The following is a 14,639-nucleotide window of genomic DNA, read 5'->3' as shown; positions in this document are numbered from 1 at the left end:
AAAATCGCTATTTAATACACATTCAAAATATTTTAGAAAACGTGAATGATGAGACTTTTGCATTATTTCCAATGCAGGTCGATCAGTAGGTGCGATGTTTTTTAGGTAGAGTTACATTGAGTGGTGTTTTCAATGGTGACATTTCAACTCCGTTTAAATGATCCAGTATTGAATTAATTATTTCATCTCTCCAATTATTTGTACTTTTTTCATACGCATTTTTAGTTACCCATTTCCCAGTAGGTTTAGAAAACAAATAATTTAAACCTATTTTTTTCTTATTTAAATTAGAATTATGGTCAATTATAGCAATGATTGATTTTATGTACATCGCTTTAAAAGAAAAATGAACACGTTTTGGAACATATTTTAATCTTAAGTTATGGTAAGACTCTAATCTTCCTGTATGAACATAATTTTTTGTTTGCTTTAAATCTGTCAAAAACTTTTTGTTAAAAATTATTTCTTTGATTAGTTCATAAGGTTTAGAATTAAGAAGTAACCATAGTTTTTGTTTTTTGTACTCTTCACTTAACGATGGATGTTCACAGCTTTTTTTTACTCCATCCTCTTGCCATTAATGAACGTTTTTAATATGTTTTAATATAGATGTAAATTTTGTGACTAATACTTCAGAATCACCATTGCATGTTTGTGCCGACCACCATAAATGATTACTTATAGATTGTTTCCATGCCAAAACTTTTTCGTATTTTTTATTAATTGTTTTAAATTTTTTCATTAGGCTTTTAGATAAATGCCATAAATCAAATTCATGAGTGATTTCTGGGTAACATGTTTTTAACAAATGCCTTATTCCTACATGACGGTCGGTTAACAATAAATCAATTTTGCATTTTTCGATATCTATCATTTTATCAATTAATTGTTTACAAGCATTTTTTTCTAAAACTTCCGACATCATTTTTTTTTTTTTGAATTAATTGAAAACCTACGATACATCCAGAATTAATGTCCATAAAAGTGTAAGTGCAATATTTGGCACAAAACCCAGGTGAATCGTATTGACCATCTCCAGCAATCCATAACTGTCCACTTTCCTTGAAATAATTGATGTGTTCTGTTCTCTTTTTCTCCCATATTTTTTCGATAAGAGGGTAAGTATATTTATTCATAATTTTATCGTATGTTGTTCTACTAAACATTACAAGTTTTAAGCTTGAACAAAATACTTTAAATGTAGCAAATAAAGTACCTGATAAAAGTATAGATGTAGCAATATGTACATGACCTTTAGAAAATTGTTTATTAACGGGCTGTGAAAACCATTTTGACGAGTGACCTTCACTACATTCTGATTTTACACATGTTGTTGCACCAATTGCGTACCATTTTTTATTTATTATTTTACTTTTGCAAATATTACAAATCATAAACAGTGTTAGTAATGAATCAATAAATACTAGACAATATTTTACATCGGCATTTTCAACATTTTCAAATTCTTCTATACAGTCTTCCTTTTCTTTTTCACACTCATAATCGGGATCGTCATAAAAATCATTTGTAAATGACACATTTTCTTCTTGTTCACTTAAATTATCCTCCTTAAAACTTAGCTCTTCCTCATTTTCATTACGTTCATAATATTCATTTGAACCAATATTTGATTTTTTAGCAATTAAACTCTCAACCATATCTTTTTTCCTTGTTTTTTTATTCTTTCAGAACGAGATTTTTTAGTTATTGTATCACCATCGCTATTTTTATCATTATTTAATACAAATATTGTTGGTACCGTACCTGATTTTAAACGGTGTGCTCTTAACTTGTATTTGTCTCCTAATAACTTTTGTTTTAGAATATCTGAGTCATCAAAATCTAAACTTGTGAAGTGACGGGAACATATTACAGAATTATTGGTTGGTTTAAAATGTTTGCGCTTACAAAAATTGGTCCATTTATTAAAACGCACAGGTGAATTATCGCGATTAAGAAATCTATGCGTTCCTTTATTATTGCTACAACCAAATACACTACAATACGGCATTATTTTTTTCGTAATTAAAATGTAATGTATACTGTATATAATTTTTAAAGTAAAATCTATAAATAATATTGTACACACAAGTAATGAATATATTATATTATTTTACTGATGACACAAGGAACAAAAATAATAATACACGATCCACTAGTGCACTACACACCGACTAGACGAGAAGTGAATACAGACGAATTTGTAGTTGAAACACAATATTATCATTAAGTATTTAAATACTAGAAATAATGTTATATTTATAATTTATAAATAATCAAAATATTAATAGAAATAAAAATTTATCTTTAATCGGCGATCAACGATATTATTATTGTTACGCGTTTACCGCCGCGCGCCAGAACCGCTCGGGAACGGCCGACGCAATGACGTCACAGTGTATTCGTAGTTCGCCCGTAACTCTATAAATAATTTATTTTTTCAAATTCTGTTTTCACAACATTCTTTTTCACAGTGTGAAATATCAAAATCGATAATAAAATAATTTTTTTTTTTTTTGGGTTGTGTATGCCTTTAAGCGGATAAACAATATGTTTCTTATTCTTTTCTTTTTTTAATCCAAATACATTGACAGACGTGTTCAGGTTATTTTTTTCAAATGTTTTTATTTCCCTCACAGGTGTTGGGAATGTTAAACCAGAAAAATTATATTTGTCTTCAAGGGATGTATAATTTTCAACCACTTGATTTTTGACTTTGCCCGAAACGTATCTTGATAAGATTGCCTACTTGAAGCACTGTTGGTGTGAGTTTGTTGGACTGCCTTTTTATTCTTAATGTAATTTGGTAACGGTATGATAAGCCACCCATAGGTGTGTAATTGTATACTCCTAATAATAAGCCGTCTATGGCTTCCAAAGTAAAGCCACTTCCTTTAGATGTATAAACATCCTCTTCAACCAATCATTTTACGAATGCTCGTTCTACTATTGAGTTGATAACCGTATCCATAAAAATTTCTTTAGCTTAAGTTTTAAACACGCGGTTCACGGCAGAATTCTCTACGTTTGGCCGGCTGTACGTTGTTTCCAGTTTCAGGTTGAATTTAATTGGGTGTTTTGTCGATGATGATTTAAGTAATTGAATTAAGTCTTTTTTTGATGATACTAAAAATGCGCTGAAGTTGTTCAAATTATCTGTATTTTTCTTATAATACCAAATGATTTTATTAGAGAGCGATGAACCAGTCTTAACAAAACCGGGGGTTTTAACGATGTACATTGTACATTTTATCTAACCCCAATGTTTCTGCTACCAATACATTATATACCTTAATGTGAACATTGTCATAGACTATTATATTAGATTTTATTGTGTTGCCATATAACATGAAAAAAATAAAAATACAATTTCCTTAAGTATAACAGTTTTGATTAAAACGTATGATTTAGCTATATTTATTTGAGTGTCATTATAATTTGAAAACAGTAGGTATAATATTTTTAGATATGTTGTGTGTGTGTGTGTGTGTGTGTGTGTGTGTGTGTGTGTGTATGTGTGTAAATAAAAGAGGAGGAAATATAATTGGAGAAAAATATTTGACGGTCAAGTATCCTATTTAGTCGAAATCAGAATATTATATATATTATTTTTCTTCAAAAAGGGAGGTAATGTATTTGAAGGTGAATGCGTAAAATATATGTAGATTACGTGTAGGATCTGGCGGTGGTGTTGGGTTGATGTGTGTTGTGGATTGCCTATATTTAGTAATTAATACAAGTTTGGGGAGGTGCATGTATAGTCGTTGCCTATACAGGCCATTCCTATCCTTTTACATGTAAAATTTAAGGGGGAGGTTCTGCTGAACTGTCTATTTTATTCTACTCACGATAATAGCTGTCACGAAAGCAACTATTGCGTTTTACTATCACCGTGTGACCGTGGCTTTATATATATATACGTATAGGATTATATGTATATACATTTTCGATGAAGATCGCTCGGTTTTTTTTGTCTTTCACGACTCATTATAAAATAACATCGTGTTTGTGTACCACCTGTGTTGTGTTGGAGCTACGGTACCTAGTTGAAGTTCGTGCCCGTCAGTAGTTCTGGAGCCTCCAGTCCCGCGATCCGTGCTCATGGGAAGTGGATAATCTGCTGCCGTCACCGGACTAACCTAACCTAACCAAAATGGAGACGCGTGCATTGTGCAAGTGGCCTTCAGGTTGTAAATTTTGTTTATACCCAATATTTATTTATATTATCTTATTGTAGTTATATAGGGTAACGGCACCAGTCATTCATTGGCACTCACCCAGTCTTTGACAATCACTTTAAGTACACTTTTACACTTTAGTCATATTTAATAAGAATCATTTAATTGTAATGTATTTGTTGGTTATCTATTTAAAAGTTAAAATCATGGAATTTATAATAGTGTAAGAATCCCGTTGCTAACTTCAAAACCAAAATAATCAAAATAATTTATTTATTGACAACGTCATAATCTTATATTTCTTATCAAAAAATAACAAACCCTTGAAGCCTTTTTTTTTGTGCTACGAATAATTAAAGTAAGTTAATGCAATTATTACAAAAATATTCACTAAGACATACTTTAATTAATTATGTATGTTGTGAATTAATATGAACTTTATTGAATGTGTTATATTAAATTGCCGAACACTAGGTTCATTTAAAAACCCAGTGTTTAGCATATATATATATATATAATATATATATTATATTTATATTATTGTTCTTGTTTTCAGCAGTATATGAATAATTAGGTAGTTGGGTCTTGGGTATTTATAGTTATGGCTTCCAAACCTAAGTTTAGGAATAGCATTAATGGCATGGAAAATGCTATTAAGACTGTTAAAGAAAAAAGCATAACAGTTTACAAAGCAAGTTTAGAGTTTAATGTTCCTAGGTCTAGTTTACAGAATTTATTAGATGGAATAGCAGATATAAGTGTAAGAAAATTTGTACCAAAACCAGTTCTCGATCAGCACGAAGAGCTACTGATGAAATGGATAGAAGTGATGTCCGAAAAAGGGTTTCCTATTGTAAGTAGGGATTTACTATCTTCGGTGGAAAAAATAGTCAAAGAAATGAAATTGGACACAAAATTTCCTTTGAGTACATAATGATAACGAATAATCTGGTTTTAAAGATTTTGATTCAAATGATGAGACATGAGTTATTATTATTATAAGTTACCTATTACAAGTTGTAAGGTACCTTTAACATTTTTATTTTTATTCCAATATGATCAAAGCAGAAAGAAGACTGTAACAAATTAAAGAAAAAACTAATTACCTATTATTTTTAAACCATTGTTAATCACTTAGACGTATTATTAATTGTATATATGTTTATTGGAAAGAAGAGACTGATCCAAATTGAAGAAAATACTTATTATTTGTCTAATTAAATATTTATTATAAAATGGTTAACCAGAAATTTGTTTATTTTTTATCTTAAAACCCTTTGAAGCATAGTGGTTACACTATGAAACTACCTGTTTCATATTTTTTCTAGTAGAAGCATAGTGATTTTTATTCAAAACCACCATTCGATTTAATCACCAGAATACGATCTATTATATGTGTATATTTTTTTTGATAATATTCTATTTTTAAAATTTGTAAATACGATTTTATCGTTGGGTTCGGCGAAAAAACCAACATACATTCATTTCTGTTTCTGGATATGTGCTTATCGGTTGTAAAACGCTGGAATCATTATGAAACCTGTGTAGTAAACCCAATGCACCTGCATTGTGTTGTATTATATTAGGTTATATTATTAAATCATGTAGAAAATATGTATTAATTTAAGTAATACACCTACATTGTAAGCAATAGGCCAGAGATCAGAAAAGCATGTTCTTTCCGTCGATTGATTAACGTTAACTCAGCGGAAACACCTGGTTATACTTACATAGGGCAAAGATCACCAGAGATACGTGTTTTCCACAAATAGTAAGTTTAAGCCACAATCAGCGGAAACAACATGTTAGATTCCATAATTATGTAAATCACCATGATAATATAAATATATAATACCACTCTAAAATAGATTTAATTAAAACGATTAATAATACTAGTCCCCTGTACGTCATTGAGAACTCATATAAATACGAGTAGAGGTCTTAGTATTATTCAGAAGGTAGTTAACTCCAGTGTAAGACTATTGCTCGTCGTGAACTTTGTCACAGCCACATTGCCGCGAGTTTACGGTCAATCCCCAGTACTTATAATTTTACATAGCAGTAAGCTATTTTACTTTTATTTTATGTCATTATTTAATATTTTATTTGTTCAAACTTAATAAAACATTTACTTTATTTCAATTAAAACAACAAGTGTTTTAATTTACAACATCTACCTTTCTCACAACAACTCAAGCTCAACCACGGAACGTGCTACGTCCTTTAAATAATTAATTGGTACGTAGTTGCAGTGCCCTGCACAGCGATCACTACACCTGTATAACATTGTATCAAATACTCTAATAAACGTAAGTAAAGATATAATTGATGTTTTAGTCTATTCGTGTAATAATTATTTACCATAGTATTGGTGGTTATAATATTAAACCACTATGTAAATGTAGCAATAATAATTCAATATAATAACTGATTCTGTATATTATCGCATTTACTTCTTGTAGTGCAAAGATTCAAATTTTTATATTATTTTTTCATAAAAATATTCGAGTTTTTGATTATTTTTTTTTTTTATATGGTGGTGTAGGTAATATTCATATAATATTAATATGGATGATGATGAAGTAAAAAGAATTAATGAGCTATTAAATGAGTTGGAAGAAATTCCGAGTGACGGAGAAACAATAATATCTGACGAATCTGATAGCGACGATTTTGAGTTTGATCCTACACATTTACCAAACGATGAAATTTCTATAAATTCTAATAATATTTTTGAGGCGTGAGATATAAACTCTTTACCTATAGTATTTGATGATAATTTTATTTTAAATTTTGAAAATTATGAGACTGATAATGCGATTGAGATTAGTAATAAAACAATAGATGTAGATAATTATGAAATGACCGATGATGAAGAAATTTTGACTGCTAGGATTCACAAAGATGGGTTGATTTGGAACAATGAATTTAGGCATTATGAAAGAGATGATTTATTTGTCGAAGCAACCGGGCCAACTGAAGACATAAATGAAAAGTTATTAGATCCAATTAGTGCGCTTCAACAAATATTTCCTGATACATTAATCGATCATTTAGTATACCAAACAAATTTATATGTAATGCAAACAAATGGAATTATCACAAAACCAGCATTCTGAAGATGAAACAATTTTTGGGAATAAATATATTTATGGGAATTAAAAAATTACCAAGTTATAGAGATTACTGGAGTTCTATATGCGAAATAAGAGATACATATATAGCTTCGAAAATGCCAGTGAATAGATTTGGATGGTATTTGTCAAAATTGCACATGAATGATAATTCACTTATAAAATCCCGTAATGAACCCGGTTTTGACAAACTATCTAAAATAAGACCCATTCTAGATATTCTAACGGTAACATTCAAATCTTGTTATAACCCTACGAGAATCTAATCAATTGATGAGTCGATGATAGCATTTAAAGGAAGATCGAGTATAAAACAATATATGCTCAACAAACCCACAAAACGCGGCTATAAAGTATGGACAAGGGCTGATGCGTTTGGCTATTTTTGTCAATTTGAAATTTACACCAGAAAAACTAATAACATAGTAGAAAAAAATTTGGCTGCTCGAGTTGTCAATGACTTGGTGTGTGATTTAGCCGGAAAAAATTATATAGTGTATTTTGATAATTATTTCTCCTCTCCTAAATTGATGGCTGATTTATTAGAACATGGTGTATTAGCTTGCGGTACAACAAGACAACATAGAATTGATTTTCCAAAACACTTTTTTGATGATAAAAAATTATCAAGAGGTCAATATGAGTGGCAAGCAACAGTTACGGGAATTGTCGCCATGAAATGGAAAGACAACCAAGGTATTCATTATTTGTCGAACTTTCATGATCCCACTCAGAAAAGTCATGTAAATAGAAAACAAAAGGACGGAACTATAGTCCGTTTCACAACACTAGATATTCGATTGCAGCGCGCCCCGTGGACCAAGTTTGACATACCATTGTTTCCCAAATGTGCGCCAATTTAAAAAATAGTATCATATTTTATATTTATTTCTTAAATAACGAACACATTTTTTTTTTTGCAGTTTATTAAAATACAATTTATTAAGTAGATAAAATATTATAAATGTAAACAAAAATATTTATTTTATACAATAAATCAAAATATTTTCAGTCATTTTTAATTAAAAAAAATTAAGATTCTTCACTGTCGCTCTCGCTATCACTACTGTCATCGGGATTGATTGTCATTATTATTGGTGTAAAAATTTCGTCTCTTAAACCTTCTTTTATGAAATCTTCTTTTTGTAGGTTATGGCAGTGATTGGTACATTTTTTCTAATTGTCAACAGTTACGGAGTCCAATGCATCATTTAGCAATTTTTCGACATCGTCAAATTTAAAGGTGGTATTGTTTTTAGTGACTTCTCCTTTCACCTGTGCCCATATTAGCTCAATAGGATTAATACAATACGGCAGTAGTAAAGCGGCAAACGTACAACTCCATGGCCCATTTGAAGTGCGATTTCATCAAGTTCATATTTTTTTTCTTTAGGTATTAATGACTTAACACGTTCACATAATTCGCTCAGTGTTTCCAATGGAGAAAAATCCACTCCGTTTTCTCTGAGCCATTGTTGAACACTTGATTTAATAGCATTTGATTTTGGATAATTGACAGAATAAACAGAATGGTGTTGTAATAAAATAATAATATGATGGCGTATAGTACTAATATATATATATATATATCTATATTACGTATAAATGATCGTATTATTTACAATATCATCGTAAAATATCATATACGGAGCGAGGGCAGTAAATGCCGAGTTAACAAAATATAATTATTAATGAGACTACGGCGACGAGGAGAGAAGGAAAAGCGAGCAGTCGTGGTGTGTTACGACTCAGTGACCAGTCAATTTTTAATATTCTTTTCTTGTTTATTTTGTATTTTGTTTTGAGTTAATAAATAATTTGTTCATCTTTTAAAGGGCTTATACTCATTGAGAGTGATTAATTCTCAAAGTACGCACCTAAGCGTTTGTGGCGAGAAAAACACTTATACCAAATAGTAAGACTTATAATACTATTTTTCTGTCAGTACTCGTTATCGTGGTCAGCTGGAAAATAGTGTTATTTTGTATAGGCCAAAGAGAACCCACTCTCAAACATCCAGTACTCGTTATCGTGGTCAGTTGATTGAGAGTAAAGCAACCTTAGAGTTATATAATATAAACCCTCGTAGAATCTTATAAAACTAGTCTTTGTGCAGTACTCGTTATCGTGGTCACCAGAGATTGGTTGCGTAAGCTCTTACTGCAGGTATCTATATTTACTTGTTTGAAGGTTTGAACATTGGAAGCCGAAAAACCTATAGTATACGTCAGGCTCTGGCACGGCGTATACGACAATGGTAACTTGCATTATCCATTACTATAACGCAAGGTTCTTCCAAATTATTCAACATATCAATAAACCATTTCTTAAATATAGTGGCATTCATTTGGGTGTGGTAATCTGGGTGTGTAGCACTTGATTTACAGCGTAATACTAATTTAGAATCATTTACAAAACCAAATTTACTTGAACCAGCATGACAAATAAGCAATCGACCTCCTTTCCCAGTCGGTACCTTTAATCCTTCCGTATTTTGGGCATTTTGTCAAATTTGATTGCGTGAATGATTTTGGTTGACCAAAGTCTCGTCCAAGTAAACTACAGGTCGAGTGTCATTACTTTGACGAAGGTTACACATTTACGTAAAAATTTAACGCGCATAGCAACAATATCATTCCTTTCCATGAGAAATCGTCTGCCGTCATTACATTTTTTATATTTAAATTCGCCACATTGAAGTTCTATACCCACTATAACCTGTTTTTTCTTTATATGAAGCTGCATTTTTTTTTTTTAACCTAACCTAACCTACTCACGGTTGTCATAAAACTTATGAACAGTCCTCCGTACAATGTCCACGTCAAAATCGTCAATATCAGTCGCATACCTACTTCACACGTTTGAATGTTTTCCGGGGAGACGTAAATTTCGTTTCTGACTCGGATTCAGAACACGAAGACTTAGATGCCTCACTAGTTATACGCCTCACAGTCGCAATGCTCACTTCACATGCCTCCGCAGTAATTTGCTGAGCTTGTTTAAAAAAATTGGCCACTTCAAGATTTGATTTGTCATTTAACAATTTTTTAAAATATTCATAAACACTAAAAATTGTTTTTTTTTAGTTTGAGAGTGAATGTCAGGACGAATATACATGATAAATTATTCACAGTAAATGGCAAAATAATTTTTTTAAAAAAAACTGAAAATTGCAGTGAAAATGATTAAATAATAAATTCAAATCACTGATAGTCAGAGCGGGAATACGTGCGTACGTCACAAAGTTAGTTCGAAAACTAGAATTGAAGAATGTGAAAAAAATAAGGTATTATAATACAACAATGCGCAACGGATCAAGGTTGTAGCCGACAGCTGCAGCTGCCCTCTCCCGTTTTGTATAACTCAGTATGACGTATATACGAGCACGTGAGTTGACTATAAGCAAAATGCTTGGATATAATAGCAGCTTCTGTGTTTAAATATACATTGGTAACTAAAATGTAAAGTATACATAACAGGTGATATTATTTTTTTTAAATTTGGCGCCCTTTTATTCGAACACTTTTGGAAACCCTGAAGAAAATTTTCCACGGGTCGCGCTGCAATCGAATATCTAGTGTTGTGAAACGGACTATAGTCAAATCATCATTTGTCCTCAACTTGTAAAAGACTATAATGCCCACATGGGGTATGTTGATAAGGCTGATATGCTGATGACCTTGTACAAAATTGATCATAAAAGTGTAGGTGTCTAAGGAATATGAATAACGACAACGGTTGCAATGGCGGAAACACACTTTATTTATATTAAAGTACAATAAAATAACGACGGCGCGATGTGTCGCGTGACGTAGAGCGACGCTTGCGAAAAAGCTCGTCGCCGCCGCCGACCGAGCCGGCGCGTCGTCCTCGGCGGGCGTCCGCGTGCCTTGAGGCGGCGGCCAGACCGGTTGTCCAGTCGCGTTATCGCGGACGAGAAAAGGCAGCCGCGGTCGTTGCGATAACGACCGCGACATACTCCCCCCCAAGTCCGCGAAACGCGACCAGCGCCCCTGACCCTATTCGCCCAAGGGGCCGGTGTCCGCCTCGTGCGTCACCTAAATCTCCTCGATCCACCGCTCCACGACTGCCAACTGCGCCTCGGGTGTGGCTGGTGGTTGGGAGGGCTGGATCGGAGGTGTGGGTGTAGGAGCTGGTGCTGGTGGTGCCGCTCCGGGCGCTGGCTCAGGAGCTGGTGGCTGTTCGGTTGGCTGCTGAGCTGGCGGCGGAGCTGGTGGCTGCACGGCTGGCGGCGGAGCTGGTGGCTGCACGGCTGGCGGCGGAGCTGGTGGCTGCAGAGGCTGGAACCGCCCCCGTCTGTCCCGCACATCGTGACGTTGGTACGCCGGCGCCTCTCGGCGGGGGGTGCCCTTCCCGGAGGTCCTGCCCGCGTCCTGGCAGTAGGCTGCGGGGTGTTAGCCCGCGTGGACCGACGTCCCTCGGCGAACCCCCTCTCGAAAAGAGCCCATGCCGTCGGGCTGGCCCGGATCCGGCCGAATGAGGCGGTGGCCGCGCGTTCAGCCGACCAACCGCTCACCATATCCTCCGGTTCATCCCCGGAGAGCCTCCTGGCTTCTCGGAGGAGCTGCCCGGCCATGGCCCGTAGCTTCTCCACGTGGGCGGCGATCATGCCACGGGATGGCCGGTTATTTGCGCGTTCTGCCATCTAAAACAAGGTATGATTAGTTAGTGTTCTCTGACGGTCCTACAGCTCGCTTCATCGCTGAGACATGTAACTTAGTAGGGTGTTTACCCTCCGTCAAGAACACTCCGGTTCCTAGTGGTTTACCCAACTTAACCGGACCTAACCATTTCGGGGCGAACCCCGCGTGAAACCGCTTCTCCGCACTTGACTGCGGATGCGCTTTGTAGTATACCCAATCCCCTACTGCCAGATTGCCTTTTCCCGGGGATTCTGGGGGTATATGGGTATTAGGGGCCTTGGGGCCGGAAACCACCGGGTAACCCCCCTCTACCGCCGGAGCATCATCCTGTTCCGCCGGAGAATCTTCGGTTCCTACCGGAGGGTTCTGATGTGCTCCGGACAACTCCGGACCATTGTTGCCGTCGTCCGGTGACTCTTCAGCCAACTCGAGCTGCCAGTCTCCGGGGCCTTGATCTCCCGACCAAACATCATTTTGGCCGGCGACTGTCCGGTGTTTCGGTTTTCTCTGTTTCTTACGGAGAACAACACGTGTGGCAGATAGACATCCCACAGATGATGAGGCTTATCAACAAGTAAGGTTCGTAACCCTTTCTTCAACTCTTGATTCTGCCTTTCTACCGGGTTGGCACGTGGGTGGTATATTGGAGTCGTCCAACCTTCCACTCCCCACTTCTTGAGTGCCTCTCCCATTGCCTTGGACACGAACTGCGGGCCATTATCTGACAATAATGCCCTCGGGTATCCGAACCGTGGGAACAACTCCCGTTCGAATGTATCCACAATCGCTTTGGTCGTCGCCTTTCCTAAAGGGTAGGCCTCTACCCAGCGACTGTAGCAGTCTGTTACTACCAAAATCGTCGTCTTACCCCGCTGCGTCCGCGGGTACGGACCCATAAGATCGATGCTCAGTACCTCCCAAGGTTGACGTGGGATCCTGGTGCACATCCGATCTTCAGGTTTACGATTCAGTGGTTTTACCCGTGCACAGACGTCGCATGCCCGCACGTAATTACGCACTGCTTCACGCATACCGGCCCAAAAGAAACGACTCTTTATGCTGCGGTACGTTTCTTTCCACCCTGGGTGATTCGCTGTATCGTGGTCGTGAAACCTTTGCAGCAGAATTTGGGCCTTGTCAGCTGGGACGACCACCCCCTCTTCTCCATTCGCAATGGATCGAGGGTGGCGGTGCAACACCTTGTCCCGCATGACGTACAGCTTCGGCAGACGCCCGAACCTTGCACCGTCTCCGGAGAGTTTGGCAACTATCTCCCGTATGTTCGGGTCGTTCTGTTGCCACTCTCGGACATCTTGCAATGTGACGTTTCCGTCATCCCTCTTCGGCTGGATCGCACCACACTGGGTGACACCCACTCTGGGTCCTCCGGCCACGCCGGACAGATCACCGAAGACTCCGAACATTTCTCCGGACACTCCCGGCCGAATCACAGGGGGGTCGTGGATATTATTCTCCAACGATTCTTCGTCCACTGTATTCGGTCCCGCCGGACAACGGGATAGCGCGTCGGCTGCTTCATTTTCTACTCCGGGCACGTGCCGGATTTCGAAATCGAAAGCCCCGAGTTGTAACGCCCATCGCGTTAGTTTGCTGTTGGTACAGCGAGCTTGCTGTAACCATCGGAGTGCCGCGTTATCTGTAAATAACATAAACTTACCAGACTCAAGATACGGCCTGAACCTGTCAACCGCCCAAACTATGGCTAGACATTCGCGTTCGACTGCCGAGTATCTTCCCTGAGCTGGGTTAAGTTTTTTGCTGGCATAGGATATGATTTTCCTGTCGCCACTCTCCCCCCGCTGGAAGAGCACGGCACCAACTCCGACTTCGCTTGCGTCGGTCTGTAGATTGAATGGCTTACCCGGAAGAGGAGGGCAGAGCCGTGGTGCGGACACCAAAGACTCCTTCAACTTCCGGAACGCCTCTTGCTCAATTTCTGACCAACGCCATTTGGTCCCTTTGGCCAACAGACTCGTGAGCGGTGCTGTGATCTCGGCATAGTGTGGCACGAACTGGCTGTACCAACCACAAACGCCTAACACGCGCAACACGTCTTTTGTCTTTTTTGGAACCGGTAACTCCTGAATCGCCGTCAATTCTCCGGTTCCCGGTCTATTCCTTCACCGTCCACGACGTGACCTAGGAATTTGATCTGTGCATCCCGAATGTAATACATTTTTTGGGTTGGCACGTTAGACCGTAAGACTGGAGTCGCTCCAAGACTCTCTGCAAGTGGTTTAGATGTTGATCGGGACTCTCAGAGTATACCACAATATCATCCAAATAAACCAACACAAATTTACCAACTAACCCACGGAAGACTTCGCTTACCAAGCGACAGAATGTGGCTGGGGCGTTTTTAAGTCCAAAAGGCATTACCCTAAACTGGAATAATCCTCTTTGGGTCCTAAACGCCGTCAGTGGACGTGTCTCTGCGGAGAGACCCACTTGCCAATATCCTGATTTCAGATCCATGGTGCTGTAAATTTTCGCTCCGCCCATTCCTCGGACCATGTCATGGAGGTCCGGCATTGGGTGAGCATCCGACTCCGTCTGTATGTTCAGACGGCGATAGTCAACGCAAAATCTGCGTGAACCATCCTTTTTCTTCACGAGTACTACCGGTGCAGCCCATGGAGATA

At 37.3% G+C, this 14,639-nt stretch overlaps 1 protein-coding gene across 1 annotated transcript; it reads right to left on the bottom strand.

The window, feature by feature from the left end:
• Window positions 1-956: 956 nt before the first annotated feature.
• Window positions 957-1,658, bottom strand: LOC126553417 (uncharacterized; the record flags this gene model as incomplete). Its single annotated transcript, XM_050208584.1, has 1 exon — window positions 957-1,658. A coding segment is annotated over exon 1 (702 nt), but the record flags the coding sequence as incomplete, so codon positions are not given.
• Window positions 1,659-14,639: the final 12,981 nt, after the last annotated feature.

This window comes from Aphis gossypii, unplaced genomic scaffold (assembly GCF_020184175.1).
Source record: "Aphis gossypii isolate Hap1 unplaced genomic scaffold, ASM2018417v2 Contig00241, whole genome shotgun sequence".
In the NCBI taxonomy this organism is placed as follows: domain Eukaryota; kingdom Metazoa; phylum Arthropoda; class Insecta; order Hemiptera; family Aphididae; genus Aphis; species Aphis gossypii.
This window is presented reverse-complemented; position numbering and strand designations above follow the sequence as displayed.